The following is a 25,193-nucleotide window of genomic DNA, read 5'->3' as shown; positions in this document are numbered from 1 at the left end:
TCCAGCGCGTTTTTCTCTCCCCCTTTCTCTTTTTTAGTCTAAGCTTGGTCCAACAGTACACCGTTCTCGTGGCTGGTCTAATTAAACAACGAATCACCGAAATGCTTCCAACCTTTCCGTTGAGGTACAGGCTTCTCATTCGCAATAATATCTTCCAACCCCGTGTGCAGGTCCACATCATGCGGTGAAATGAGCCAAGGATCCCGACGTCCAACAGTGAATTTATGACCAAGATAAAAGGCCAAGAAAACGGGGATTCCGATATATGCCGAAATGAAATCCTGGGTATTCCACTGTCCCGGGAGAAAGGTTGATAGCCCATTCAACAGCAAAAGAAGGGTAAGTACCGACGCACAGAACCAGGACATATAAGGTTGGAAAATGGATCTATAGGGAAGCTCGTGAACATTTTGGACGAATGTTGCCTTTCGAAATCGAAGGTATAGTAGTGCGCAACAGATCCAACCGATAAAAGCACCGGAATTCAGGAAGTTCACCAACCAAGTGAAAATGTCGGCGCCCGAGGAAGATAGGTTAAGAAATGCCAATGAGCTGAAGAGAGAAGTGAAAGCTAATGCCACGTATGGTATCCCGTTTGAAGTGCATCGGAGGAAGATCTTGGGTGCAGCGCCAGTGAGAGCCATAGAATATAGTGTTCTGCTGGATAGGTAGAGAGATGAGTTACCCGCAGATACCGCCGATGTGAGGATAACGAAGTTTATAACAGAATCCAATCCTCGTATGCCAGCGTTTTTTGCAGCCAAAGCCCATGGAGAAGCTCCTGCACCTGAGCTGCCACCGAGGAGTTCCGGATCATTGCTCGGTATAATCAATCCGATGAAAAATGATCCTAAAATATAAAAGATGATGAGGCGGTAGATATAACGTTTTCCGGCTTTCGGTAGGTTCGTTCTTGGATTTTTCATTTCCCCTGAAGTTACGACGAGGAGCTCCGGCGCATAAGCAAACGCATAAACCGAGAAGGTTGTCGCCGATATGATTGCCACAAGTTGGCCAGCCGCCCCAGGTACCAGGTATTCATTGACCGGTCCCGGATTCGTCCAGTATTGGAAACCAAGGATGTGATGATTCGGTCCGCCACCCGCCACCAGAATAACGGCCATGAAGAGAAGACCCACGATGCCCAATATTTTGAACGATGCAAACCAGAATTCAGTCTCCCCGTATACTTTGACAGGCGTAAAGTTGAGGCAGATTATGACGGCGATGAAAATGGCGGTCCAGACAGCGGGATGTACTGGTGGGTTCCAGTACTGAACGACGAGGCCGGCGGCAGTTATTTCGCTCGGTACGGCGATGGTCCAGATATAACAGTATAACCATCCAAGGGCGAAAGATAGACTGGGCGACATGAACCGTCGAGCGTAATATGATATCGATGATCCGGCTACCGGTAGGTAGGAACTCATTTCGCTGGTACCGGTGATGATTCCGAATACGACTATGGACATAAAAGTGTACGCCGCAAAGAGCCCAACTGGTCCCCCCATGCGTAGACCTTGACCAGTTCCGATGAAAAGACCCGTGCCAATGGTGCCACCGAGCCCGATCATCTGAACATGGCGTGACTTAAGTCCACGTTTCGTTCCGCTTATACCTTCTGGCTCAGCCCTCTCGGTCTGGCCTTCCATAGTAGAAGCCACCATGTTCAGGCTCCGTTTGTCGGGAGAATCAGTTTTAGACTCTATATCCCCCATAGTGGATTTCGAAATAATAAAGCAAAGTAGTATGCGTTAAAATATTTGATGAATTAGTACAATGGTAAAGGACAAAGGGAGGGTCATGACCGGGCTTCTAACGACGCAAGGCGGTTAGAATGAGCGCCAGCTACTTAGATATATAGCTTAGATTTGGCGTGTCTAAAGCGGTTAGGTCTTTCTGGACGTTGTTCTTTATCATATCTGGGATTCCGGGGTTCTGGGGTACATGAGGGTCCTACATGGATCAGTAGTCCCGTCTAGATGGGAAACCCCGGATTCATCGGCATACATTGGAGTTGGGCCAAGATTATCTGGCTAGTTTACACGCACATCCTATGAATTATAAAGCTTAATTCAGCGGCGACAATATTTAGGTACAATTTATTTATTATCGAGTTTCGAGTCGAGGGATTAATTGACGACGTAAAATAAATATCACCCAGCCCAAATATCTACAGACACGCTGATATCTTATCTCTTTTGATATCTCAAGTATTCCTAGATAGGTACGTAAGGGCGATGTAAGGGCGATCCTCTTGTATATGATCAAGTACCTCTATAGATATGGCTAGGTAGTGATTACGTACTTCAGTGTGTTCCCTTTCAAGATCGGAAAGTGACGCCGGAAGCCTAGCGTGAGGGTCCCGCCGCTAGGGATAACCTGCCCTTTTAAATTTCCAACCATGCTTCATCGCTCAGGTATCTTACACCCTTACTAGAACGAAGTGTAGAAAAATCTGCGGCATAAACAAAACACAACCAAACCATTTGATAATCCAGAGAGATCGTCCGCCTGTATATGGCATGGTTGGGGGCATACAGCACTAGAGCCAGGTAGTTAGATAATACCGAAAACTATTATCCCAGCTCTCTACCTAAATAGAGGCCATAAGACTAGACGAATGCAACTTTGGGTCATGGTCGTCAATGTGGTGGTAGGTGACTGTGGGTCTTATGCGTATGGTGATAGACAAAATCATATTCTTACCGGCGCTTACCACATTCGATAAGTGTCTCAATCCCATCGTCAAATAACCTCAACTTCTATCAGCAATCAATATTTCAGACCTACGACTCGTATACCGTAACTTTAAGCGGTTACTAACCTGGCGTATCCTAGGTACTTAGCCAGTTGCGCATCTTGTATACCTACCTAGGTGGGTAGATAAATGATAGGTCACGGATCACGTCTTTTACTAATCAATAGAACTTCCAAATATGTTCGATTAGCAGAAGAGAGCTTCCTCCTCAGTCTTACTACTAACCACGACACTGCCGAGGCTGAAACCAACAATAGCTGAAAATGTCATAAGATGAACATTTGAAGTGATCACGAGTATCCGTATATTGCACGTTTAACGATTTAACTTCCCTCCGTGGCTCAGTTGAGTCTTTCAGCGAAGGGTTTGACTTTAATTCTGCTTTAGTTGCGTCAGTATTTTTACTTAGGTAGGTAAGACTACTTTTTGTATGCGAATAAATGAAAAGGGCCGATTGGATAAGCCAGGTCAGAAGATAATAGACGCCAATAGTTGCCTGGCTTGGTTCCCCTTTTTACCTCTAATCTGCTTATTACTCTTCTTCGCGGCTACGTAGTATGCAGGAAGGTAGTTAACCAATAGCATTTCCCAGTATAGAGCCTTCGATCACCGCCGAGACTGGACCGCATGTAAAATGCACATATTATAGGATAGGAATGGCTCAGCTGTTTTATTTGCAGAACTCACCGAAGGCCCCGTGTTATTAAGGTATTGCTAAAGTGCATATTTGTTCAGCTCCAAGCGCTTTCGGTCAGACGCTTGTCAGCATTCATTAAACTTTGGCTGGCTGGGGCTGGCTTAGTCGCCGGACTCGATGGACTACGGCACCCAGGCAAGGATAGTAGCTTGGCTATCGCCCATTACGTTTGCCGAATAGGGACGCCGCCTACCCTACTTCGCCGACGATATACGCAGGCTAGTGAGCCCCTCAATGAGTACCCGTTGAGGCTCGCACTGTACCATCCCATACCCCGTAGGACTAAGCATTAGGGCAGCCTTACATATTGGAACCAGTGACCATACAAGGCGAACATGCTACCTTAAATTAATAGGCCGGATTTGACGGCAGACCCAAAGAAAGGATACAGTCAATACAGAGATCTAATCACAAAATATGCACCCGTCGAACAACACGACAAGACGCGAACCGTCACGCATATCATCTAAATCTACGCCTTATACTACTCAAGGACACCGGGGTCCTTCCAAAACCGTGCAAGACTGGAGAATATCCAAGAACCGTACTCAGTCCCATAGATATAAGGGCAATTCGTCAAAGGGAAATGCTTTGATGTGGAATGGACACATTCACGAAGAAAAGGGGTCCAACTATAAACTAGTTGCTAGAACAATCAATCTTACCATGCCAGGAAATAGCCATCAGTCTGAATTGGGTATGTTTGGGGCAGTGTTTTTCAGTTTCGGTATGAATATCTCATCTCTAATACCGGTTTCCAGAATCAACACCACCCAGCTTGAATAATCATGCGGATCATCATGAAGCCAAACCGTATTCTAAATATCCGAACAATCCAGAACGTACAGCAGCTCATATAAGTAGCCGTGAGGCGGGAGCATCTACGTCTAAAAGAATTATTAAGGCCCTCGAAGTTTGTATAGGCAACCAAAGACTAGCTATTAATAACTTGGAAAAATCCAAAAGCCATACCGAGGCATACAGAACAGAGATAAATAATATCATAGAATGCCTAAATCAGCAGGAGCTTCCAGATTTACATCTCGACCGGCATGACCAGCACTGGCTTGACAGCAACCAGGAATATGACAAAAAAGAAATGGGCACATTAGAGAGGATGATGAACCTTCTTGAGCCGATTCAACAAGGCTCCATCAAAGTAAATAGCCATGCTGTACAAATATACCGAGTAAGTCTTTAACGCATCTAGATCCAGCCCTCAACCTCACTAATAATTACTTTCAAACAGACGTTGTCCACCAAGCCTATACACATTGTGAAAAATGTCCATATTTTACTCTCTGAGTTTCGCAATTGCGCTCTGGAAGCAAAGCATACTACTGCGAGTATTTTAATTTTCCGGGGTTTGTTTCTTGAAATGTGTGCTCGGAACCCTTACAGCCAACTCCTTTTTGGTAAGGGAAGGACGGAATTCCTTAACGATTTACTTTACCTCGATAAGAGCCGATACGCTTCACAATACCTCTACTTGACGCTGGGTCATATCTGCCAAGAGCATGAGACACATGATTTATATTTTAATCTCGATGCTATGCGAGATGATGATGAAGCGAACTGTGCATTCGAGTTTCATTTTGCTTTCCAACGGACAGATCATACGCAAAACGACTTAGTATGGATGAGGTCTTCTCCACTCGAACGGAAATTATCCGGAAGTCGTAATACGCGAATCAGCAACTCGTTCGGCCCCTTTTGCCCAGGGAGACTAGCGCAGAACTCAGGCCTTGAGATGGAGATAGGGGAGGGATTCGTGATACAACAGACATGGATCAATACCGGCCAGAGTACCGACCAGAGGCCACAAATGCAGCTTTCTAGTTTTCTAAAGGACTACCAAACACGAGGTCCAAGACTGAGGTTGGCAAGACTTATTTCGGAAGCCGTCCTGAGGCTAGACCCAAGTCTATGGCAGCGGGGAGGATTAGAGAGCGAAAACGTAATAGTAATCGCACCCTTAAAATACGGAAGGGTTGATTCTCTCCAATCCCATATTCAGGTTTCCTTAGAGCGCCATAATACAGAGCACAATGGCAACTGCCAACAGCGTCAGGCTCAAGCCAGTACAATTCTTTCGAGTCTCGGGTTAATACTGCTTGAGTTGGCAAAGGCAGAGTCAATTTTGAGACCGGAGTCAGAGGGTTGTATAGTACCATTGAGTGATGAGGAATTCAATTCTGTGGAGCATGAAATGGGGATTTATTACGCAGTGGCAGTGCGTTTTTGTTTATCATATCACCCACCGGATGACAACCTTTATGATGTGGAGGTGCAGAGAAATTTCTACGAACGAGTTGTCCATGGCTTGAGGTTGCAAGAAACTGAAGAAGATGAGGCAATGGCACCCGCATATGAGGCTTTAGCCCTTCAAGGTTGTCTACCTACCTAGGTACCTAGGTAGATATAAGAGTCATACCAGCGTGAAGCACTCTCAGATAATCCTGGAGTTCTCTACATTTCTTTACTGTGTTATTCCTAAATATATTTTGAAGTTGGCCGTCCTTGTCATGAAACCAACCATATAAGGGGGTTAATAACTCTGTTGTTGCGCGAGGAGATCGCAAGTAGCTGCTACGGAAGCTATTGTATACATATAAGAATGACCTCTTTGTTCTAAGGACTCCCTTGCCTCCACATTGGCGATAAGGAGTTCCTCCGATACTTCCCAGGATGTATCCCTTCGTATGGCTTAACTACTGACAGTCCTAATTATTCACAAATAGTTCCTGTGTCCTGATCTCCTAGTCCCTCTACTATGGCAATAGGGAAATAATGCAACGCTTCGCAGAGCCAGACAACTGACAGGCCGATCACTTTTACTCTCAAGCTTAATATATTTTATTTGTGTGTCCGATCCCCCCTAACCCTCCTTGCTATCCGTTTCACACATAATTACATCCGTCCTTCCAGCCTTACTTACCTATCCAACTCCACACTTCAGCAGTTTTCTAGACCAGCAGGTAGTTTCTCGGTCACCCTTACCCCCCATAAACTCCTCATTTTCAAGTGACCCATTTAAAGCGTTGGATGGTGTAATAGATCCCCAACAGTTTTCTCATAGAAAGTATTACCCAAGGCTGAATAGTCTTTCGGCCGAGAGAGCGGATCGCCTTCTTCTACCATGTGAATAAGAAAGTGAACCGAAGGTATTAGACAGATATCTTGCAATCTATTTTCCTTGGTAAGGCCAATGCTTACGCCCGACGTTAATTCGAGGTGCTGGGAAAGGGCCGTACATTTTATAGCTAATAATATGAGCAGATAGTCAAGTCCTGGCCATGAATGCACTAGACGCTCGAGATATTGGTGCTCAAGGAGTTGTAATGCAGCTTTTTCCATAGTTCTAATTGGTAGGCGAAGATGCAGACCGGCATCACCACGATTAATGCGTGTCAACAGTTTTGTAGAAATATCCGAGAATGAAGAGATAACCAAGTCCACTAAATCTCTTTGAACCTGGTTGAAAATAGGTTCTATCAGGCCAAGATAGGCATCTCTCAGATGTACCTTCCAGTTCGGGAGACCTTCAAGTAGAGAACGAGCAGCATAAAGTTTCGCGAGAGGTTGCGTATACCAAAAAGCCGTCGAAAATGAACTAAATTCATCTTTATCTATAGGCACCGCGTCAACCAGCAACGTGACGATGTCTTTTGGCAGATCGTCACCAGCAAGGTTAAGCTTCAGGTCTTCGATCCTTTGTGGCAAGATTTCTTCGATATCGCCCGATGAAGATTCGTCCGAAATATTGGTATTCTTCTCAAGTTTTTCTAGTTCTAGGTGGATGTTTGAAAGGTTGAAAATAGATTTGTCGGTTGATAAAATCAATGCAATACGTGAAGAGGGGGGTATCTCGATCGAGTTGACGCTTTCCCTCGCCTCTTGCCATTGCTCCTTGATATACGTAACGGTTTCATCAATATCAATCATTTTTTCACTCTCGTTACTAAGTGATGTGTTCTTCTTTTGAGATCCTCTATTCGTATTATCTCTCTCTAATAAACGAGAGGAATCGGAAAGACCTAAGCTTCGTGGTCTTTTGACTGCAGGGTTGATATAAGCGTGGCTGGGGTTGATTTTGTGAGTTGGGCTCCTTTCTATGTTCGGTGAAGGCCGAATCGTTGACTTGTCTAGTGCGGTATTAGCTGTAATGTGGACAGTATAATCACAGAAACCACCAAGACACAGACCTGTTCTACTCTTATGATACGGTTCTTCATTATCCCGCTCCGAAATTGCGAGTTGCCTGGAAACCGACTTGCTGCCCTCCACCGCCTCCTTTCGCCAGCCCTTTATCCTCAAAGCCAGCTTCAAAGATTTGGAATATCCCTGGAGATCAGCTATCAGGCCCGCAAGTAGATCAAGGTAGTCCGGCTCGGGAGTTACAGCCACGGCGGATGCCGAAGGAATAATGGATATCTTGTTGCACCGAGGGCAGTCATTGTAGGATTTCTCGTCCTGCTTATCGAATCCACCCGATATTTCCTTGAGGCTACCAGTTACGCTGAGGAGTATTTTATCTACCCCTTGAGAACCAGGGCCCTCGATGTTTACCACTATCGATAAGCGAATAGGTATCAGTTGTCTATCTACCTAGATAGGTAAAGGTAATGGAAGAACCTACTATAAATTAGACGATGCGCAATCGTCCTCATAAGATTGAATACCCCATCCATTACTAAAACAACTGACCCATCTTTATTATCATGAGAAGTGGAACAAGAGTTGAAGTCTTTAGTCCATTTCGAAAAACTACGAGAAATCTTATCTAGTCGACGTCTTGCGAAATTCCAAGTATCCGCCGTGTTAATGTGAATTTCTGCGTCAGTCCTTTGATTACAGTCAGGTTAGGTACTTGAGGGAATTATTTGAAATTGAGCCCCAAATGACTCACGATGTGGTGTCCTGGCTTGCTTTCAAGGAGAGATCTTGTGTGAGCGGACTCTCTGTTTGCTCTACAATACAGGCCAAAAAGGCCAATATGGACTCTTGCAGCGAGAGAATTTCCCGAGATCCTATTGATAGGACTGGTATCGACTGCAACGCAGCATTGTTGGGCTCACTCGGAGTTGGAGGGGGGGTAAGGCTCGAGTGATGCTCGCTCCAAGGCGAAGCAAGGCCCACCGCGGCACTGCCAGTAATCTTAGGTGCTTCCTCGATATCCATTCAGAGAATTATAAATTCAATAGTTATGCGACATGACCTGTTGGTGATGAACATGTGGACGAGGCGAACTGTGGATGTAGTTAAACATGTCTGCCCAGGCAGATTTATATCATGAATACCTAGGTAGTGAGATAAGTCCCAAGAAATAGGCACAATCGCAACGCTCTTAAAAAGGAGTGTCGGTATAAAATGCATAATCGACCTGATTTACACTGTACAAGTGGCTGGCATATATAGTATGTGCTACAACCTTCCACTACGGGGTCGACAACTAAAAAGTGCAATATTGGATCGGTTTTACGGAAGGCTGGTGATGGTTAGCTGAACTGACACATAGGGTAATGATCAAGCCACAATGACGTGGTTCCATACAATATAAATGTCATTAGGCGGTATGGATGTGTTTGAGATATAACACACGCAGAAGGACGTCAAAAATGGTACCTACTACCTAAGTAAATACTGATGATATAGTTGATGCTGTGTGACCGCCTGACCCATTTTTTGCTTTTGAAACAGGGGCCCGTCTAAAAAATACCCCACCCCCACCAATTGTCAAAGTCTAGTGTGCGATGGTCAGTACTATTTTTGACTTATACATCAACTAAATTGTTAACTAACCGCAGGCCGAAGTTGTTGGCATTATAACTAGTGTCGCGGCTACAATCCAGCAGAGCATCGAGCTTTTCCAGGCGATACGCAGTGCGATAAATAGCCGCAAGAACCTTTACGAGTTTATCAATCAACACTGCTTGGAAGCTAGACGCACGAGCCAACTGATCAAGGCAGTGAGGAAAGAAGCGTCGTTGCAAACACCATCTATTATCTGTGCGCTCCAGGACGTCGACGAAGCTGGAAAAAGGCTTAATTCTCGGCTAAAGGTTGCGAGGGAGAGCCTGAAGAAGTCGAATATCAGACTTATAGGGAACGCTCTATTCCCCAATCCAGACGAAGACAAGAAGTTACAAATCGAGTTGAAAGAGCTAGAACTCTCCAAGAACAATCTTAATAGTTGTATATTGTTATACAACGTCAGTCTATCTCGAAACATCAGCGATAACATAAGGATCCAAACAATATCAATGTCCAAGTTAAACCGTATGGTCAAAGCACTGGGCAGAAAGGCGCACCCACATGAGAAAATGGCTGTCAAAAGCGAAAACATGGGTATGCCATAGTCCCGATAGTTGGTTCCGTATGCTAATATGGCGGGCTTTTAGTTAGAAGTGACCTCGCTGTTGATGAACTAAGTGGAGATTCTATGGATGTCGATATCGATGATCCGGCTGATGGTTCGCCCCATCGCCACCTAAGCCCTACTATAGAGGACGCAGCAGACGCAGATATCTCGACAAAAACCATCAAAGGGGACGCCTATACCATCCCCACAACAGTATCCCCTTCGGATTCCGACTACACTACGAGGCAAGGTCGGCGCACAGATCACACAGCTGGATCTGCTCCATCCACTCCATCCACTCCATCGTTCTCGAGACATTCCGAGAGAAACCATTCATCTACAACTTCATCAACGGCCACCCCTAGGGTTTACGACTCTACACCGACGAGGAACATCAAGGGTAATGATACCACCTCCAGAGGCATGATGTTCAATGGGACGGTGCCAATGAGCAGCCACAGATCCTCCAATGTGGACATCATTGAAAACAAAGCTAGCCACGACGCTACTATGTTCAACGGCGATCTACCGGCGGAAGTTCTTCTTAAACTAGCGCATCTGAGGACCCAGAGATTCCCAAACCCTCAGTAGTCCCAGAAACAATCCGCTCCTCAAAAAATCGGAATCAACGGCTTTAAGGGAACTCCCATCGCAGGGAGATGGGTTGCCGAGCAGTACGAATAGAAGAAACCAGTGTGTTGTTCGATCGGTGCTATAGCGGTACTGAAAAAGCAGGTTTGAGTTTTAATGTAGACTAACCAGGCCCGGCCTAAGGCTTTCGCTCGGATTCTCCATCCCCTACTTAACAGGCGGGCCGATTCATTTCCATTGGTCCCTGGTTAGGGAAATGCTACACTGCGGGGGGAAATAGAGGCAAGAAGTGACGGATTCCCTTCGTCCCATATAACTTAAGCCCTGGTCCCAGTCGTCTACCTCTGGATGGGTACTCCAGATGCTTCAGGCGTTTTGGATGAGAGCTACTTAGCGCCTGGGCGCCACCAACTACCTGAGCATACAGAATGGTTTATAGATTACCTATCCAGGTACTATATTGCTGTGGGTTTTCTATGGTGTTTATTTGGGGCCCTTTCTGGTCTTTTTCGTATGTTGATACAGATCCGCGTACTTCGCTGTCATTCTTTCGGTTGTGAAGGTTATTATATCATATTATCACACGAGGTCATTAAGGAAAAGAAACATTCAATTAGATTATGCTGGCGCGCTTTTGCTACGGATATTAGCTTAGGGGGTAGGCGGGTACGCGAATAGCACGCTAGATTAGGTTGCGGTTCTTCGCCTAACTATACACTAGGTACCTAATACTAGCTAAGTATCATTGATGAATTTCAATAAGTTACATGCTTTACGCAGCAGTCACTTGGCCATACCTAGTGAATCCTGTCTTTCAACCATTTCAAGGGTTGAGTTTTTGAGGACTATCTCTATCAGACCGAGCGTCCGTGAATGAGTCTACCCAATAGACAGCGTGTATAATGGAACCATGGCGTATGGACTCCTCACCCGTGGTTTCTATCTATAGAAATCCACGCAGGGACCGAAAGGTTCCTCTTCATATAAGCTCGTTGGAGGACGCGATAACCGTCTGCTTCGAACCCCGGTAGGTTTAGACGGGCTTTGCATATTTACCCGATGTTTCCCTTGGGGTTCCTCTTTGTAGACTCGTGGAGAATGGTACTCTCTTTTATCAAGACCAATCATTCTTCAAGTATCGTCACTCCTCCTCGGGTCTACACTCCTCAGGCTCCAGCGGCTCCAAAAACGCCGTCGACAACCGCCATCCAAACACGCCCTCCCAAACCTGCGGCTGCGCAAACGGCTCCAACTTCGCATTAACCTTAGCCACGACCGGCACCGCACTATCCGTCAGTGTCGTATTAAACATACGCGTGAAATAATCGCACTGCCGTGTATTCGCAAACACAGGTTGATTCGTCACATTCCACAAAAAGTCCAGTGAAAACGGTACATTATCCCAAGACGGTTTTGCTTCTATCGTCATAAAATTGAATTGCGCGCCGTTGCTACTCCACCCACCAGCGTACGTCGCGCCGTCTTCTGAGGGGAGCACACGGTACGCGTCGCAGGGTGGGTCGAAAGATGCTGGGTGTACTGCTATGCCGTACCCCTGAGACCCCTTGATGGCGCCATCATTCGAGGCGGAAATTAGGAATGTGCTTGCCCAGCGGAAGGATGAGTGGCCGTCGTTGAATATGTCGAGGAAGGGGAATTCGAATGATGCACGCTATTGAGCGAATGTGTGGTTAGTAAAATATGAGGTGGAAGTCGAGGGGTTGGACTTACGGAGAAGTCTGGCATAGAAGCGTTATAAGCTGGCACTTGTATGTCATGGTCGTGCACTATTTGGGCCATCATCGGGTACATCCCTGCTGGAAATGAGGGTAACAATGACCGGTATGCATTCTCGAGGATGCCATATTCCTGGGGAATGAGCTCGCGTGCTATCGCTAATGAAATGGGGACAATTAATGTCGTGGCGTTGAGATTTCCGCTCACAATGTCGGGGTATTGCTGGGCATGTCCGTTTGGGGAGTCCTGAGACACACAAGTTTCCTGTGGTGATGAAAGGACTTGTTGATAAGAATATACTCCACTAATTATCGTTGATATTAGGGTGTAAAATAATAGGGTTGATGGTAATCTTATAATTCCGAATAACGACGAGGTCGATGACGACGCTGGAGTGCGAGTCATGGCGGCAATATGCTCTCAAGTCTGGCCACCTTGCAGGTTGAGACTGACGGAAAGGCGTGTGGGATTATTGTTAATCCCAATGTCTCAGCGTAAGTCCCGCCTGATATTCATCGAATCCGAGTTGGATGCGAGTTAGGACTGATATATCATCAAGAGAGATAGGCCGGGCTATATCGAATACTCCACGCCTTTTTTTTATCGAAGAAACATTTGAAATTTGGGGCAAGCTCTTTAGATATTGCGTGAGTAAATTCAGCCTTCGCTTCTTTGAAGGGTCAAGATCTGAAACCTGATCGACGATCGACCCCGGATGGAATGGTAGAACCCGGTATTAGCGTGCAAAACAAATAAAGCAGCCTATCGCTTCAAATTTCATGTCTAGGAGATCCTTAGATGTCTTTGCCGAGTCCCTGGAAAGAAACACATAGTTATTTATAAAATAGTCTACAAGTTGGTTCATAATCATCGCGTGTGCTTGTTCCCGGCATCATCAGATCGTTGCCAAGAAGAGTCCCCATAAGAAAAGGGTACGCGAACCAACAGCCTCCCCCAAAGCAGTTAATGCGATACGGTCAAGGTTAAAAAAGTAAAGAGACCCTCGGAAGCGGACTTACCATCGTGATTTCACTGACAAAGAAAGCCAACAACGCCCTATTGTCCCTCTTCCGAAGCCACATGGGTGTCGTACATATAACTAAAACCCACCCTTAGTCCCCGAACGAAACTGATCGCCAATCGCCGAGCCGATATCCAATCAAAGGCAGGATGGTTGAAACGGAACGTTATGAATCCGGGGCGGCACCTCACCTGCATCCTGAGCCAAATAGAGTCATTTAATCGAAGATGATTTAAAAAAGAAAAAAATAGGGGGAGAAACATGCAGTAGCGGACCCTCCCGTGGTCTAGGATCCGGTGGATCGGATCTAGTGGGGCACGGATAGAAGACGTTCCGGGACCAAATGGCGTGGATCTCGTGCTTCCCGCTGACATTACACCGCATGCGTCGTCTTACAGGGTTCATCGGTATACTGGCTTTCCGTATACTTAATAAGATCTACCTCGTGCGTTTCCGGTTGCCGTGATTACCTTTCCCGCCGATTTAATTTCTTAAATAAATAACTACTAGGCATCGAGGCATCCAGGTAGGCTCAAGTATATATATCCTAGAAGGGTACAGCGCTTATTCAGTCCTGCAGGTAGCCGTTATTGTAGGAACAAGAAAACCAGCGCCATTGCCATCGGATAGAAGAGTTCCGTATTAATTGCGGCGCGATAGATTCCTTCCCACCAAAATGTCTAATGAAGCCTACCCACTTAGATACACGTAGTCTTCACGCCAACCTACCTAAGCAGGAAAGCCCGTTAATTCTCCTCCACTAACGCTCGCCTTTCCCTTCCACTGTAGTTTACTTGGAACAAGTGGCTGCAGCACCTTGAGCCAGACGGTGTCGTACAAGCTAGGTCCACCATCAGCGGCTTTGCTGTCTGGCTCAAAACTACCATAATTCTTGGAGTCGGTGCAGCAAGGGCTGGCTGAACCCCAGAAGGGGCCTGCCGCCCATGCCGTCCAACCAATGTACTCCTCGTTGTCATCTAGGTATTTGACGAAGTCGGTCAACATGGTGTCGCATCCCGTGTTATTGTTACCGCCAAATTCAGTGATGAATGCTTTCAGATTATGCTCCTATTAAACAATTAGGGAAAATTCAGTAAATGGTAAGCCTAGGATGTTAGGATTTACCTTAAGCCACTTTGTCACATCCGCCAAGTTAGTCGCCGGCGGGCTCGCGCACTCGCTGTGGCTACCACTGTAGTCCACATCAAGATACTCATGAATATCAATTGCCGTGTTATTCAACGGGTCCTTGAATTGGTGAATAATCGCGCTACTAGGGTCCGGTCCTTGGGCCCAAGCATGGCCTCCTGTCCAACTATTGCCGGGTAGGATGATTAAGTTGCTTGCATTGGCAGCGCGGATAGCATCAATAGCAGCCTGGTTATTCTTAAGTACGAGGCTAGTCTCCATATCGTGAGGTTCGTTCATCAATCCGAAGATAACCTTCTCATTATCAGCGAAGCGCTTCGCCAATTCACCCCAGAACTCTCCAAATTGGTCTGTCGTAGCGGCGGTAGTATCGGAGGTGTTCCCGATCACGCTGCCGGAATATGGTTGCGAACTTGGGTCATTGTATCGCATATAGTTGTGCGGATCTAGAATCGCGTATGCGCCTTTGGTAACCGTTACGTAGTCAACCGCCTCCTTGAAATGATCGAAATGCGTCTCGTTGAAGTTCTTGCCGAGACCGGTAGCGACAGGGGTCATTCGCTCAAGCAAGAACGCGATACGGAAGAGATTCAGGTGGTTTTGGTCGACGTGGGTGTCAACGCCCGCCTTGTTGATGAATTGATAATCGACACCGAATGTGCCAGGCAAGCCGGTACCCTTTTTAGCATCTGCACTCCAGACACCAAATTCGCCTCCTGATTCCGCGACACCAGCATAGTAAATAGTTGCTGAGGCTGCGGGTACTAGACCAATTAAGAAGGTTGCGGACTTCATGGTGGGAAGATATCGCGTAATGGCTGCTAAAATCGAACAGTCATTTTCTAGTGCGAACGTACTGCTTCTTATACGCCATATTTAATTCGGTCGATCCCAATAGCATCAGTCCAGTCTTCGCAGCAATTAATCAATTTGTATATCCGGTGGAGATGGATGAAAAGCTGCCGATTCCCGTTTTAAGTACAAATCAACGCGCCAGTCGGCATAATACCACCCCATTGGAGCCTGGGATGTCGGAACGACGCTTCGAATCACGCTTGAAAAAATTAGCATGGGGAGCACGAAATGGAAAGTCTATCCAAGAGATCTAGGAAAGCGTGGGAATTGTATTGTAAGATCTATAGTTGGGTATCATTGGGGTGAGATTGTGAGATCAAATGCGGAGGCTGTTGCTCCGTCTGTGGACTTCGAGTTAGATCCGAGGCCTTTACCGGCGCTGCGATGATTGTCCCCTCTTATGTTTTGTCGCGAAGGCAGTAAAAGTCGGCAACAACGCACCGAAAAGGGCAGAGTCGCAGAGCCTCTGATTCTCGGGTCACTCGCCGAACGTGGCCGAGATCTTCATCGTGGTCGTTCTAGGACCAGATCGCTAGAGTGCGCCACCGACCACACTAACGATCCACATTGCGATTCGGACCTTTAATCCGACTCTTCTTTCTGTTTTCGCGAAATCGTCCAAAGTGACGGGACTTGCGTATTCTTGTAACCATTTTTGCTCGTCACCCAGTCTCTTTTTCAAGCCAGGGTCCTGAGTCACAATTAAAGCCCCCGCTTCAAGATCGTGGGAGTAGCTGCGTTTTGTGTAGTTTGAACTTCCGATGATGCTGATTGACGGGTCTTTTTCGTTAGGAAGAGTTATCCATAACCCTTTTGCGTGATATGTCCATCCGCCTGGTTCATTAACAGTTCCTCTTCTCCATTCCTTAAGAACGACGGCTGAGTCCTGTTTTCGCTCTTTAATTGTACGTAGAAATCTTCGGGCAAGTAGGGTGTATGCATCTGGCAAAAGCCCTGAGACTCCTTTTGACTTGTAAAATCCATTCGCATACGGTGATGCAGTTATCACAACATTATCTTGCGACGCTGTTGACAACAGCAGATTTGTTAACGATGGCGCGGGGTTAAAGTACCCCGCTGTGAAAGTCCACGATGAACCAGTGTATTCAGGGGCGGCCAGTGTTTTTAAAATGTGTGTCATGACTGGCAATTCGGTGGATGTATCTGGTTTCATCAATTGAGAAAGTTGGCCAAGCATATAAACTGTGGTATCCCCTGAGGGAAGAGAACCCTTTTCTGATTTCTCCTTCGGCGCTATCAGATTATGGATGAAAGGCGTTGCTTTTGAGATAAATTCTGTTGAACGTTCTAATGGATTGGGAGCAGTATTAGTCGACGGCCAATGTAGTCTGAACCCCGATGGCTCATCTTTTGCTGGTTGTACCAAGAAGCTGAGCGACATAACACCTTGGTAAAGATCCCAGAAATAGTTTGTTACTTCGCTCGAGGAAAATAAGTGATATCGATCTTGCCGATTTGTGAAATAATCGTTAGAAAGATTCGCGCTACTTGAGGTAAGCAAAGCGTTTTCTTAACCCAAGTGCAGTGATTCTTACCCAGAAAGAATTATCTCGTCATCGACTCCATATAGTTTCATATGTTGCAATCCCCATCCTTCGTTAATGCGTTTAGGTATATGCTTCTTCCTCAAGCCAGTTAGATTCGGAGTATGGTACATTCGAATTTCAACACGATCCGATCCGAATTCCGTAACTAGAGGGGCTAAGAGCGATGCGCAAGATGGTTCAGGGGCTTCTCGAGTTCCACGGAGGGCATCGGTGAGAATGCTTAGCTTGAGCTCGGGATTTGCGCGGAGAGCATCTTCAATTGTCGCAATCTCGATCCTAGTCAGCATTTGTGGTTTCGCATTTCGGATCGGCTTCGCATCATACCAACTCTTTCTCCGACTTCCCGATATACAGGGTAGATAGAAATATTCGTTCCTTAGCAGTGCGTATCCTGGCCTGATAACGTTAATTGAAAATGTTCGCCTCGATTGACAATTACACATCACGGACCTTCAATGTCTCGTAGAAATCTATAGGACTTTGAATAATATGTATTTGAGATCCGCTAATCTTGAATGATGGTGCGATCTTATCCAACTCGTTCACGAATGGCGCCAACATTCCGGCAGAGCTCGTAGGGTTAACTGTCGGCATAGGACCAGAAGGCATCGAATATCGACGACAACTTTGCGGGCTAAATCGGCTCGTCGGACGAGCCAAAGTCGGTCGAAGCCGTAGGCAGCATCGAGTCGCACCTCTAACTATCATGGTGGTTATAAGTAATTAATACAAATTCATGACAAGAATTAATTGTTTGTTAACAATTATATTTAAAGGTAAAATGCGCCGTGAATTTCCAAGCTCTTGAAGCTTCAAGCATTAGCTCCAAATTATCTCCAATTGATGCACCCATTTTCTTATCGATATGAAGCCGTCTGCAAAATGACGTGTATTAAGGTTCAGGGTACTCAGGTACTTCCATCCTTGCTTTCACATTCCACCGATAAATAGCCGTGTGACTAAGCCGGATCGTTCCGCCCAATGGAATTGAATGCGATGACCTTGAATCTTCCCGCCTTCATCTTCGCAATTGAAGCAACACCAAATACGGCGGAAGTCCGATTGAACTTCGCTCACCATGTCGACCATAACAAGAACCCTCTCCAATTTGTGGCGAGTGGGTTTCAAGGTCCGTTTTAAACTTTTCAAGCTTCTAAATCAACGCTAACCCGCATCGCAATAGGATTACTTCCACCAATTGAACGTATGTCGAACTCCCAACCGATGAGCTATTGATCCGAAACTAACGACGACTCCCTTTGATACAGTACATTGGTACGAACCTCTAGCGAATCCGATATTCCCGAAATAGTATTAATGCATTATAGGCGACACCAAGGCTGGTACTCTAATCGGTGTTGATCGATTTGGCAACAAGTACTTTGAGAACAACGAAGAATTGCCTCGTACGTTACACCAGGTCTCGATATGTCCGACCGAGCTAGGAACTAACAAGTCCCAGTCCGAACACGATGGGTGGACTATAAAGTGCACGACTTCGACGCGTACATATACTTGGAAGACTGATTCGTGGACTTATTCGCTAATACCGTAATTCAGATCCCAGATTGAGCCTGGCTGGCACGCCTGGATCTCCTACGCCGTTGATAAGGCCCCGACACAAGATTCCGCACTCGCATATAAACGACGAGCATGGGAAGATACCGATGCTAAGACTATTCCCAACTATACCCTATCTAGAGGCGCATACAAACCCTATAGCACGTGCGTACTTCGGACTCCGTGTTCGATCGTCTGCTAACGTAGGTTGTATAGGGTGAAATCGAAGATTACGATGTGGGAGCCGACCGCCGTTGAGAGGAAGTAAAGAAAAGAGGTTGTGTACATATCCATTACAGTGATCAAAAAGATCTAGGGCCGAATCAATAGACATCATATTCGCATTACTATTTTTAAGCTCTTAGCTTGCCGCATTTCGAACTATCGACCGATTATAATATTCACGGCACTAGCAACCGAAAACGGCCCCCAATTGCAGCTAAGCACAGCGGATTGCCGTAGGTCATTCCAATAAGGGCTTGTCGAGAGGGCTATACGTAGGACAGAAACGATGGCGATAAAAGCGAGCAGCCCTTTCCTCGGGGTTCCGAAGGAGTCTAACATCTCCGAATGCCTCGTTTAACGGGATAAAAACGCACATATCCGCATTTCTGCGAATTATATCAACACTAAAATAATATCCAGAGCCATACGGTTATTTCGTGTATTAATTGTCTTATTCGTTCTGCTTTATTTGTTTCGCTTTTTGCGTGTTTGCTACTCCTTAAACGCAGCCATGAAAGCCGCTCGGGCTTCTGGCGCAACATTGCGGTAAGGCTCCAGCTTGCCACTCAGGAGCAAGTCTTCAAGGCTAGCATTCTTGTAACCTTCGACCTCCCAGATATCCTCGCCAACACCCTTGACCAGAGTTCCGTTACCCCAAGCCTTGCGACAGTACCACGACAGAGATAGGCGGCTACCAGTCTGGATACAATGGTCAATCTCTTGATCGGTCTTCTCCAGGCTGTGTCTAAAGATCTGCGGCTCTTTGCCGTGCTTCTTCTTTAGGACCTCGGCAATTTCGCGGCCGGTCGCTTTGATCTCGGAAATACCAATAGCGCGACCAGCTAGTTGAGCCGGAGGCGTTCTTGCAAAGATCGAGGCGTAGGCTGCCGCGACATAGTTCCGGGTGCTGCACTCTTATCAGTTCATCGGTCCAGTGGGTCCCAATTGAATATTACTCACCATATGTTTAGCTCCTGGTTCTCACTGTCGCCGGTGAAAATGATTCGGTTCCCGGGATAATCAATTCCCATGATTCTTTAGCCCCCAAACAATTAGCCCTTCATTTCTGTACTGTGAAATTCATGAAAAACTCACCCGATCGAAAACGTCGACTCGGCCAAAGAACCGACAAGAACAACAGTAGTCGGTATACCAGCATCCTTGGCTGCCTTTTCGACTTCGTACTTGGCCTTGCTCACAGGGACTCGCAAATCATATTCATCGGACACCCGGAGACCAAGGTCCGAAGGAACGAACAACTTGACATTGGTCTTCGGAATTGCCTTGACGAAAGCATGTTGCTTCTGTACTCCATCATGGCCAACCAGCGAGCTATCCAATGGTTAACTTGGAATAATTGACACGGGAATACGGGGTCTTACGCAACAATGTCAACGTCTTGTAAGGCATTGACTAGTTGTGACTGGTTCTCTAGGTCTACTTCGGTTGTGGCCACGCTCGACGGTAAATTCGATACGTCGGACCCGGGTCTGTATAGCACTTTGACGGGTGCACCGCTAGATATGAGGGCTTTGACGATGGCGGAACTGGCCCAGCCACGGTGGGCGTATACTGCGATGCGGTTGAAGGACATGATGCGTGGATATGCAAGTCTGCCTCAGTATACAAGTATGTATGTGTATGGTGTTTATATGAGATATATGAAAGTATATAATGGAGGCAAGGCTGTAAGACGTCGATATCGAGCCAAGAACTTCTGTTAGATGTCAAGACAAGGCTGAGTATTTATCCCTTACGCGGCTGAGCAATGGGCATAAAAGCCGCAGTCAGCATCTTAGTAATTACAGTAGCAATATCGCAAATCACACAACCAATAACGGCACCGCTCCCAAGCGAAACCCCGATGAGCCACTCAACGACCAAAGACGCAATGCAAGACGATATCAAAGACATCGGAATTAACGGCGACTTGTAAGGCCGAAAACGAGAAATACCCCACGTTAAATGCAGTGCTTTGACCTTTGAGTCAGACCGATGAATATTGAGCCGGCGCTGATCCTTCGGCCTACCTAAAGCAGCTGAAAACAAGTTTCAAGGTCAACGTGTCCTCTGTGCTGTGTAATCAGCTTGGTCAAATCATGCTCAATATTGATCCCCTATTTACTACACTACATGGCGATCACACTCTATTATCATACGTTTGCCGCCCAACATAATGTGATATAATACCATAAAACTCAAATACCTTTTTTATTCGGTCATTTCATTGACCCGATATTGTACATGAATCATTTCATTTACGCGATGGGCGCGTAAAAACTGAACTTTCGCTCCGGATCGTATTTATTCTTCAATGCGAGCAGACGGTCCTGCCGCCATTGCTCGTGACCATACCAGTTTTCCTTCTTTTCCGATCCGGCGGCATAATTCACGTATGTATGCATCTTGTCTCGACCAGTACCTTCGTGGATTATGCGACGGAGATTCTCACCAAGTTCATGGGCTTTCTTATCTAGCTCCGGACCATCTGGAGCAAATGTGATCAACGGGGAGATGAGCAGATTTTCATCTCGTAGAGCGAATGCGCTTGAATCGCCGGGGAAAGCTTTGACGCCTTGTAGCGCGTATCCTTCGAAGAGGAACAGCGAGTTATTGAGCGCCGGTGTCTCCTGAGTAGCGGATGCGAATAGGTCGTACACCTTTCGTTGCGCTTCGACATTGTACGTCGCGAGGTCAATCGGGAAACGAAGGTTGACTAGATTGGCTTTCTTGCAGGGCGGCGAGTCGTTGCCGTTCCCCGTCCACGCGGGTAGGTCGGTGAAGCTCAATTCAACAGCTTCGGTAGAAACGGGGCCAAGGTCGTGGAATGGTTTTGTAAATTCCTTGTCGACAACTTTCTTGCCTTCTTGGAGGACATAGAACATAACTAGAGGCTATGAAAATTGTTAGCTAATTGCGAAATCGTGCAGAGCTCGCCTTTTGGGACCGACTCACCTTCGTCGCATCAATTGCCGGAAAGTTGAAAAAGAATGAATAGTTCAAGACGTCGACCGGTTGAGTGCCATTCTTGAGCAAATGCTCATTAATCCTCGCATAAAGCTCTTCGACTTTGTCGCCGGTATAGATAAAATTCTCCGAGGCCCAATCGCGATGCTGGATATCGAAAATATTGATTGTAGCAGAAGTCACAATGCCGAAATTATGACCAGCTCCTCGCATAGCCCACCACAGCTCAGATTCTTTATCAATGGTTTGGACACTCCCATCAGCTAGGACGACAGTCATCGAAACGAATTGATCCGACACGAGCCCATGACGCCCCTGGAGAGGACCATGTCCGCCTCCCAATCCGGGACCGAGAACACTGACGCATTCACAGAATCCAGTTGCTATGTCTCTCATTAGATATCGTCGACGTATAGTGTGCGGGTTAGACTAACCCGCCTGCTTCCCAGCCGCCCAGAGTGTGTCAATGATACTCTTGACCAATACCCCTCCGCCAATCTTTGCTGTAGTCCCGTCGTCCGCGATTTCGATAGTGTCCAATTGATTCAACCATATTTCAATGCCATTCTTCATTTTTCCTAGTGTCGCAATAGACCCATGACCACCACTACGTGCGAGGAATGGTAGTTTCTGCGTGTTCGCATATTTCACCTTGTCATGTTATTAGCCTACTATATACCATCTGTATTTTTCTGCCGGGGACTTACGGTCTCTACCACATCGTTCTCACTGCTCGGGACCACAACGAGCTTCACGTCTGGGAGACCCAATAACGACCAGCGTGTTGTTATCTTGGCAAAGTCATCCGACTCGGGAGTATATACGTGGGCAGTTTCGGAAAGCCTCTCTGCAAGTTCCTTCGCGTAGTCCCTTCGAGGGCAGATACCCCCGAGAAAACTAGCGACCGAAGGCTCCTTACAGGCAGATGAAATAGCCCATGCTGCCACGGCCGTTAAAACTTCCATCTTCGACTTTGCCTTGGCTAGACGGAAAGAAGAAAAAGTAAAAAGAAATTGAAATTGAAGAGGAGACGGGAACAAAAGGCCATAACATCATTCCCGGGGTTCCGGGTGGGAAGAAGCTTTTTTAAGATCTAAAATACGTGCCGCAATGCACGGGGATCAACGACAGCGGTGAGATGGGTACACGCAGACGTCTCAAGCTGGCAACCAACAAAGATCTTCGAATTTGGAGATCCGATTAGCGCTTATTGGAACACGCCGTATATGCATTGATTTACTAAAAACGCGATCTTAATGCTAAGCTGTCATCATACTATTCTATTCAGCTATGAATAATAGTTAAATACTGACGAATCATTAAGCCTACACTCATCGTAGGGCTGCATAGTAGATACACCTACCTGGTAGTCCTAAACCATTCCCAGGAGGTATATTCTCCACATATGAGACCAGGGTCTTAGAACAGTCTTTCACCCCTCATACAAAAGCACCCACACGTTCATCCCGCACGTCATATGTATGGTCCGTAACTCTCTCGGCGATAACGCTTGACTCTGGTCGGGCCAGACAGTCGTCTTTCAATTCTTTATATGAAACGTCGACTGTCTTTTCGATATGCACGCCATCCCTTCGGAAATCTGAGGAGTGTCGGGAGGATCGGGAGCTGAATATACTCTTGGCGGAACTGACGACTGGTTCGAAGACAAATTTTCTAACGAGGTATTGGATAGTTGGTAGACAAGCTGCGAATACACCGACGCCGCATTCTACCATACCCCAATATAAGCATGCTGACACTCCAACTGTGAGGCAGGTTAGCCGACTTTTTTTAGACTTGATACAGTCTGGATCACTCACGAATGTTATCGTCGGTAATGTTGAGACCTCCCATGAAACTTCCAGCCATTAGAACAAATCGCACTAGGGAGGAAACGAGTATCCTATTAAATATTAGATTCGTTAAAACTTATCTCAGGAGTGACACATACCCTCCTCCGAGAAGGAACATAGCGCAGACACCAATCTTCTTGGTAGTATTCAAGTTCAATCGAAGAACCTACTCCGGCTTAGCAACGGCATACATCAACAAGACAAGGTCAGCCTACCAATGGAATAGGGATAATGATGATGACGAGGTCAGTGATAAAATCGGTGATACAGAGGGTAATAATCATGTTGATAGTGTTAGTGCATCGCCTCTTCAATTCCGCTTCTGAGTTCCATATCGCCCAGAATTGGGTGCCGCATTGGAAAAGCACGGCGAAGAAAAATGCTATCGTCCAGAGTACGACGAATACAATAGACCCCTTGAGTAGTATGTCTACTGTGTCGCGTTTCTGGACTGAAAAGACTCGTCTGTAGAAGCAGAGGAAGCTAGTCTTTATGCAACATAAAGCTATAGGAAGCATGAGAAAGAAAGCCCATTCGATCTATTATTGTCATTAGTTTGAGGGGGAACCATAAACGAAGTACTATTTCTACATACTTGCGATTTCAGAGTTATCTGCGGCGTGACCAGTTCGTCGACGCTTCCCGTATAACCTGGTGGTATATCGGTCCGATATCCGATACTTCTTTTCGACACTCCATAAATCTGAGAGATAGCGACTCCGACCGTCAATAGCTAGGAGTTTTCAATGTTAACATGGATACTATACGTTGAGGCAGTGTGGTATATCACCATACCGCAGCAGGCACCATCAACCAATCGTCCGCTTTAGGTGGTTGTCTTTGAATCTTCCGTGTCCAGAATCTTAGAGCGACAACGATAATGTCAAGTAACGATAAAGCTACCGCCGCGGCGATGATATTGTCCGGCTGCATGTAGTAATATGGTTTCATGGGTGCCATTTTCGAAGATGCTGGCAAGCTTAAATTCGCGATCAGATATACACGAAAGATATGGGAATATTATAGAGCCAAGCCAGCAAAAACATAGTATGGCCCAAGGACAATAAATGAAGGGAAAAACAAACATCGCAGCCTCGTTTCCTTACACCTGGAGTAGCGGAAGAGATCTACACTCAGTCAGTGATTCCATAAGATGACTGCATGTACCATCGCTCTATTCTAGAGCGCGGCAGGATCTCGCGTACCGAAAAGGGGAAGGCACTAAGGACTTCACCTTACGATGATAGGTGTGACACAATGATCCTGGCCAATGATATGCTCGGTAACTTTCGCGATGGGTTCGGCCGTCTGTGCATGCGTCTTCTAACTTGAAAGGGAGAATGTCTTCAATTGAGACAAATTCTTCAGCCTTTTGGGGGCTTAAAGATGAATCGCATCGTCTCTCATGTGAATGCTGATCAAGGTATTGATGCTAGACCGAATAACTCCCTGAAGAAGTTATCAGGAGATGGCCACCAATTTGACTGCCGAATACGACCCTTCTTTTCCTTCGAAGGGTGGTGAAGGACCTCTCATTTTTGAACTACCACAAATCTTGCATCGGAGTTTGTAATGCTCCACGACATAGTTCTCCACGATGTGGCGTCCATCCTTTGAAAGAGCTGCGACTGTACGCTGGAGATCTTTTCCTTCCTTGGATTATCATGAAGAAGGCTCTGGCGAAGGATCTGGATGTCGTACTCCAATTTTAACCCTTGTATTACCTAAATAAATATGTGCACATTTGAGCCTTAAGGGAGGGATCTTTTGGGCGTACCTATCACTGAGCTGTTCAATTGTCTGTCGTGTAACATAAAAAGCGACTTGCCATTGGCTCGATCAATTGTC

The 25,193-nt window shown here is 46.3% G+C and overlaps 11 protein-coding genes across 11 annotated transcripts; 3 read left to right on the top strand and 8 right to left on the bottom strand.

Annotated features, from left to right (window-relative positions):
* Positions 1-57: 57 nt before the first annotated feature.
* Positions 58-2,308, bottom strand: F4822DRAFT_190498 (AAT family amino acid transporter). The gene has a single exon (XM_051453554.1). It carries the CDS (start codon positions 1,716-1,718, stop codon positions 78-80), a length of 1,641 nt encoding a protein of 546 aa, XP_051317358.1. The 5' UTR covers positions 1,719-2,308; the 3' UTR covers positions 58-77.
* Positions 2,309-4,401: 2,093 nt separating this feature from the next.
* Positions 4,402-6,335, top strand: F4822DRAFT_190414 (uncharacterized protein). The gene is made up of 2 exons (XM_051453552.1): positions 4,402-4,647; positions 4,708-6,335. The coding sequence occupies exons 1-2, from the start codon at positions 4,558-4,560 to the stop codon at positions 5,863-5,865; spliced, it is 1,248 nt and encodes a 415-aa protein (XP_051317357.1). The 5' UTR covers positions 4,402-4,557; the 3' UTR covers positions 5,866-6,335.
* Positions 5,856-9,063, bottom strand: F4822DRAFT_397168 (uncharacterized protein). The gene is made up of 4 exons (XM_051457598.1): positions 8,368-9,063; positions 8,098-8,303; positions 7,664-8,029; positions 5,856-7,603 (listed from the first exon to the last, which is right to left on the bottom strand). Exons 1-4 carry the CDS (start codon positions 8,637-8,639, stop codon positions 6,492-6,494), a joined length of 1,956 nt encoding a protein of 651 aa, XP_051317356.1. The 5' UTR covers positions 8,640-9,063; the 3' UTR covers positions 5,856-6,491.
* Positions 8,858-10,584, top strand: F4822DRAFT_190275 (uncharacterized protein). The gene is made up of 3 exons (XM_051453550.1): positions 8,858-9,214; positions 9,266-9,806; positions 9,860-10,584. The coding sequence occupies exons 1-3, from the start codon at positions 9,212-9,214 to the stop codon at positions 10,408-10,410; spliced, it is 1,095 nt and encodes a 364-aa protein (XP_051317355.1). The 5' UTR covers positions 8,858-9,211; the 3' UTR covers positions 10,411-10,584.
* Positions 10,585-11,319: 735 nt separating this feature from the next.
* Positions 11,320-12,841, bottom strand: F4822DRAFT_190490 (uncharacterized protein). The gene is made up of 2 exons (XM_051453553.1): positions 12,142-12,841; positions 11,320-12,082 (listed from the first exon to the last, which is right to left on the bottom strand). The coding sequence occupies exons 1-2, from the start codon at positions 12,550-12,552 to the stop codon at positions 11,552-11,554; spliced, it is 942 nt and encodes a 313-aa protein (XP_051317354.1). The 5' UTR covers positions 12,553-12,841; the 3' UTR covers positions 11,320-11,551.
* An 878-nt stretch (positions 12,842-13,719) lies between these two features.
* Positions 13,720-15,287, bottom strand: F4822DRAFT_190250 (glycoside hydrolase family 5 protein). Its single transcript, XM_051453549.1, has 2 exons — positions 14,294-15,287; positions 13,720-14,236 (listed from the first exon to the last, which is right to left on the bottom strand). The coding sequence occupies exons 1-2, from the start codon at positions 15,110-15,112 to the stop codon at positions 13,898-13,900; spliced, it is 1,158 nt and encodes a 385-aa protein (XP_051317353.1). The 5' UTR covers positions 15,113-15,287; the 3' UTR covers positions 13,720-13,897.
* A 345-nt stretch (positions 15,288-15,632) lies between these two features.
* Positions 15,633-17,575, bottom strand: F4822DRAFT_190286 (uncharacterized protein). The gene is made up of 4 exons (XM_051453551.1): positions 17,191-17,575; positions 17,065-17,136; positions 16,729-17,009; positions 15,633-16,677 (listed from the first exon to the last, which is right to left on the bottom strand). Exons 1-4 carry the CDS (start codon positions 17,446-17,448, stop codon positions 15,705-15,707), a joined length of 1,584 nt encoding a protein of 527 aa, XP_051317352.1. The 5' UTR covers positions 17,449-17,575; the 3' UTR covers positions 15,633-15,704.
* A 163-nt stretch (positions 17,576-17,738) lies between these two features.
* F4822DRAFT_189892 (NDUFA12-domain-containing protein) lies at positions 17,739-18,625 on the top strand. Its single transcript, XM_051453545.1, has 7 exons — positions 17,739-17,869; positions 17,924-17,944; positions 18,009-18,015; positions 18,069-18,146; positions 18,203-18,245; positions 18,301-18,465; positions 18,517-18,625. The coding sequence occupies exons 1-7, from the start codon at positions 17,819-17,821 to the stop codon at positions 18,566-18,568; spliced, it is 417 nt and encodes a 138-aa protein (XP_051317351.1). The 5' UTR covers positions 17,739-17,818; the 3' UTR covers positions 18,569-18,625.
* A 202-nt stretch (positions 18,626-18,827) lies between these two features.
* Positions 18,828-20,451, bottom strand: F4822DRAFT_189996 (NmrA-like family protein). Its single transcript, XM_051453546.1, has 4 exons — positions 19,908-20,451; positions 19,621-19,857; positions 19,486-19,560; positions 18,828-19,432 (listed from the first exon to the last, which is right to left on the bottom strand). Exons 1-4 carry the CDS (start codon positions 20,117-20,119, stop codon positions 19,018-19,020), a joined length of 939 nt encoding a protein of 312 aa, XP_051317350.1. The 5' UTR covers positions 20,120-20,451; the 3' UTR covers positions 18,828-19,017.
* A 332-nt stretch (positions 20,452-20,783) lies between these two features.
* F4822DRAFT_442516 (FAD binding domain protein) lies at positions 20,784-22,457 on the bottom strand (the record flags this gene model as incomplete). The annotated part of the gene is made up of 4 exons (XM_051462993.1): positions 20,784-21,419; positions 21,481-21,875; positions 21,927-22,143; positions 22,200-22,457. The coding sequence occupies 4 exons, from the start codon at positions 22,455-22,457 to the stop codon at positions 20,784-20,786; spliced, it is 1,506 nt and encodes a 501-aa protein (XP_051317349.1).
* Positions 22,458-22,761: 304 nt separating this feature from the next.
* Positions 22,762-24,696, bottom strand: F4822DRAFT_190157 (uncharacterized protein). Its single transcript, XM_051453548.1, has 8 exons — positions 24,551-24,696; positions 24,431-24,453; positions 24,141-24,316; positions 23,941-24,078; positions 23,561-23,884; positions 23,444-23,511; positions 23,313-23,395; positions 22,762-23,257 (listed from the first exon to the last, which is right to left on the bottom strand). The coding sequence occupies exons 3-8, from the start codon at positions 24,303-24,305 to the stop codon at positions 22,932-22,934; spliced, it is 1,104 nt and encodes a 367-aa protein (XP_051317348.1). The 5' UTR covers positions 24,306-24,316; positions 24,431-24,453; positions 24,551-24,696; the 3' UTR covers positions 22,762-22,931.
* Between the last annotated feature and the right edge of the window lie 497 nt (positions 24,697-25,193).

Source organism: Hypoxylon trugodes (genome assembly GCF_022578975.1).
Source record: "Hypoxylon trugodes strain CBS 135444 unplaced genomic scaffold F4822scaffold_3, whole genome shotgun sequence".
NCBI lineage: Eukaryota > Fungi > Ascomycota > Sordariomycetes > Xylariales > Hypoxylaceae > Hypoxylon > Hypoxylon trugodes.
This window is presented reverse-complemented; position numbering and strand designations above follow the sequence as displayed.

Bases quoted from the DNA above. Each gene is read 5' to 3' on its own strand.
- F4822DRAFT_189892 (XM_051453545.1), top strand. From the start codon at position 17,819: ATGTCGACCATAACAAGAACCCTCTCCAATTTGTGGCGAGTGGGTTTC. The intron at 17,870-17,923 runs GTCCGTTTTAAA...GCATCGCAATAG, and splicing joins TGTGGCGAGTGGGTTTCAAG to GATTACTTCCACCAATTGAA. The intron at 18,246-18,300 runs GTACATATACTT...ACCGTAATTCAG, and splicing joins AAAGTGCACGACTTCGACGC to ATCCCAGATTGAGCCTGGCT.
- F4822DRAFT_397168 (XM_051457598.1), bottom strand. From the start codon at position 8,639: ATGGATATCGAGGAAGCACCTAAGATTACTGGCAGTGCCGCGGTGGGC. The intron at 8,304-8,367 runs GTGAGTCATTTG...CTGTAATCAAAG, and splicing joins GCAAGCCAGGACACCACATC to GACTGACGCAGAAATTCACA. The intron at 8,030-8,097 runs GTAGGTTCTTCC...GCTTATCGATAG, and splicing joins TGCGCATCGTCTAATTTATA to TGGTAAACATCGAGGGCCCT.
- F4822DRAFT_190414 (XM_051453552.1), top strand. From the start codon at position 4,558: ATGGGCACATTAGAGAGGATGATGAACCTTCTTGAGCCGATTCAACAA. The intron at 4,648-4,707 runs GTAAGTCTTTAA...ACTTTCAAACAG, and splicing joins ATGCTGTACAAATATACCGA to ACGTTGTCCACCAAGCCTAT.
- F4822DRAFT_190498 (XM_051453554.1), bottom strand. From the start codon at position 1,718: ATGGGGGATATAGAGTCTAAAACTGATTCTCCCGACAAACGGAGCCTG.
- F4822DRAFT_190275 (XM_051453550.1), top strand. The intron at 9,807-9,859 runs GTATGCCATAGT...GCGGGCTTTTAG, and splicing joins TGTCAAAAGCGAAAACATGG to TTAGAAGTGACCTCGCTGTT.
- F4822DRAFT_190157 (XM_051453548.1), bottom strand. From the start codon at position 24,305: ATGGCACCCATGAAACCATATTACTACATGCAGCCGGACAATATCATC. The intron at 23,885-23,940 runs GTATGTAGAAAT...TGACAATAATAG, and splicing joins AGATAACTCTGAAATCGCAA to ATCGAATGGGCTTTCTTTCT. The intron at 23,258-23,312 runs GTGAGTGATCCA...CCTGCCTCACAG, and splicing joins CATTACCGACGATAACATTC to TTGGAGTGTCAGCATGCTTA.
- F4822DRAFT_190250 (XM_051453549.1), bottom strand. From the start codon at position 15,112: ATGAAGTCCGCAACCTTCTTAATTGGTCTAGTACCCGCAGCCTCAGCA. The intron at 14,237-14,293 runs GTAAATCCTAAC...ATTGTTTAATAG, and splicing joins ATGTGACAAAGTGGCTTAAG to GAGCATAATCTGAAAGCATT.
- F4822DRAFT_190286 (XM_051453551.1), bottom strand. From the start codon at position 17,448: ATGATAGTTAGAGGTGCGACTCGATGCTGCCTACGGCTTCGACCGACT. The intron at 17,137-17,190 runs GTCCGTGATGTG...TAACGTTATCAG, and splicing joins ATTTCTACGAGACATTGAAG to GCCAGGATACGCACTGCTAA. The intron at 16,678-16,728 runs GTAAGAATCACT...TACCTCAAGTAG, and splicing joins GACGAGATAATTCTTTCTGG to CGCGAATCTTTCTAACGATT.
- F4822DRAFT_189996 (XM_051453546.1), bottom strand. From the start codon at position 20,119: ATGTCCTTCAACCGCATCGCAGTATACGCCCACCGTGGCTGGGCCAGT. The intron at 19,858-19,907 runs GTAAGACCCCGT...ACCATTGGATAG, and splicing joins CAAGACGTTGACATTGTTGC to CTCGCTGGTTGGCCATGATG. The intron at 19,433-19,485 runs GTGAGTAATATT...ATAAGAGTGCAG, and splicing joins AACCAGGAGCTAAACATATG to CACCCGGAACTATGTCGCGG.
- F4822DRAFT_190490 (XM_051453553.1), bottom strand. From the start codon at position 12,552: ATGACTCGCACTCCAGCGTCGTCATCGACCTCGTCGTTATTCGGAATT. The intron at 12,083-12,141 runs GTAAGTCCAACC...TTCGCTCAATAG, and splicing joins CTTCTATGCCAGACTTCTCC to CGTGCATCATTCGAATTCCC.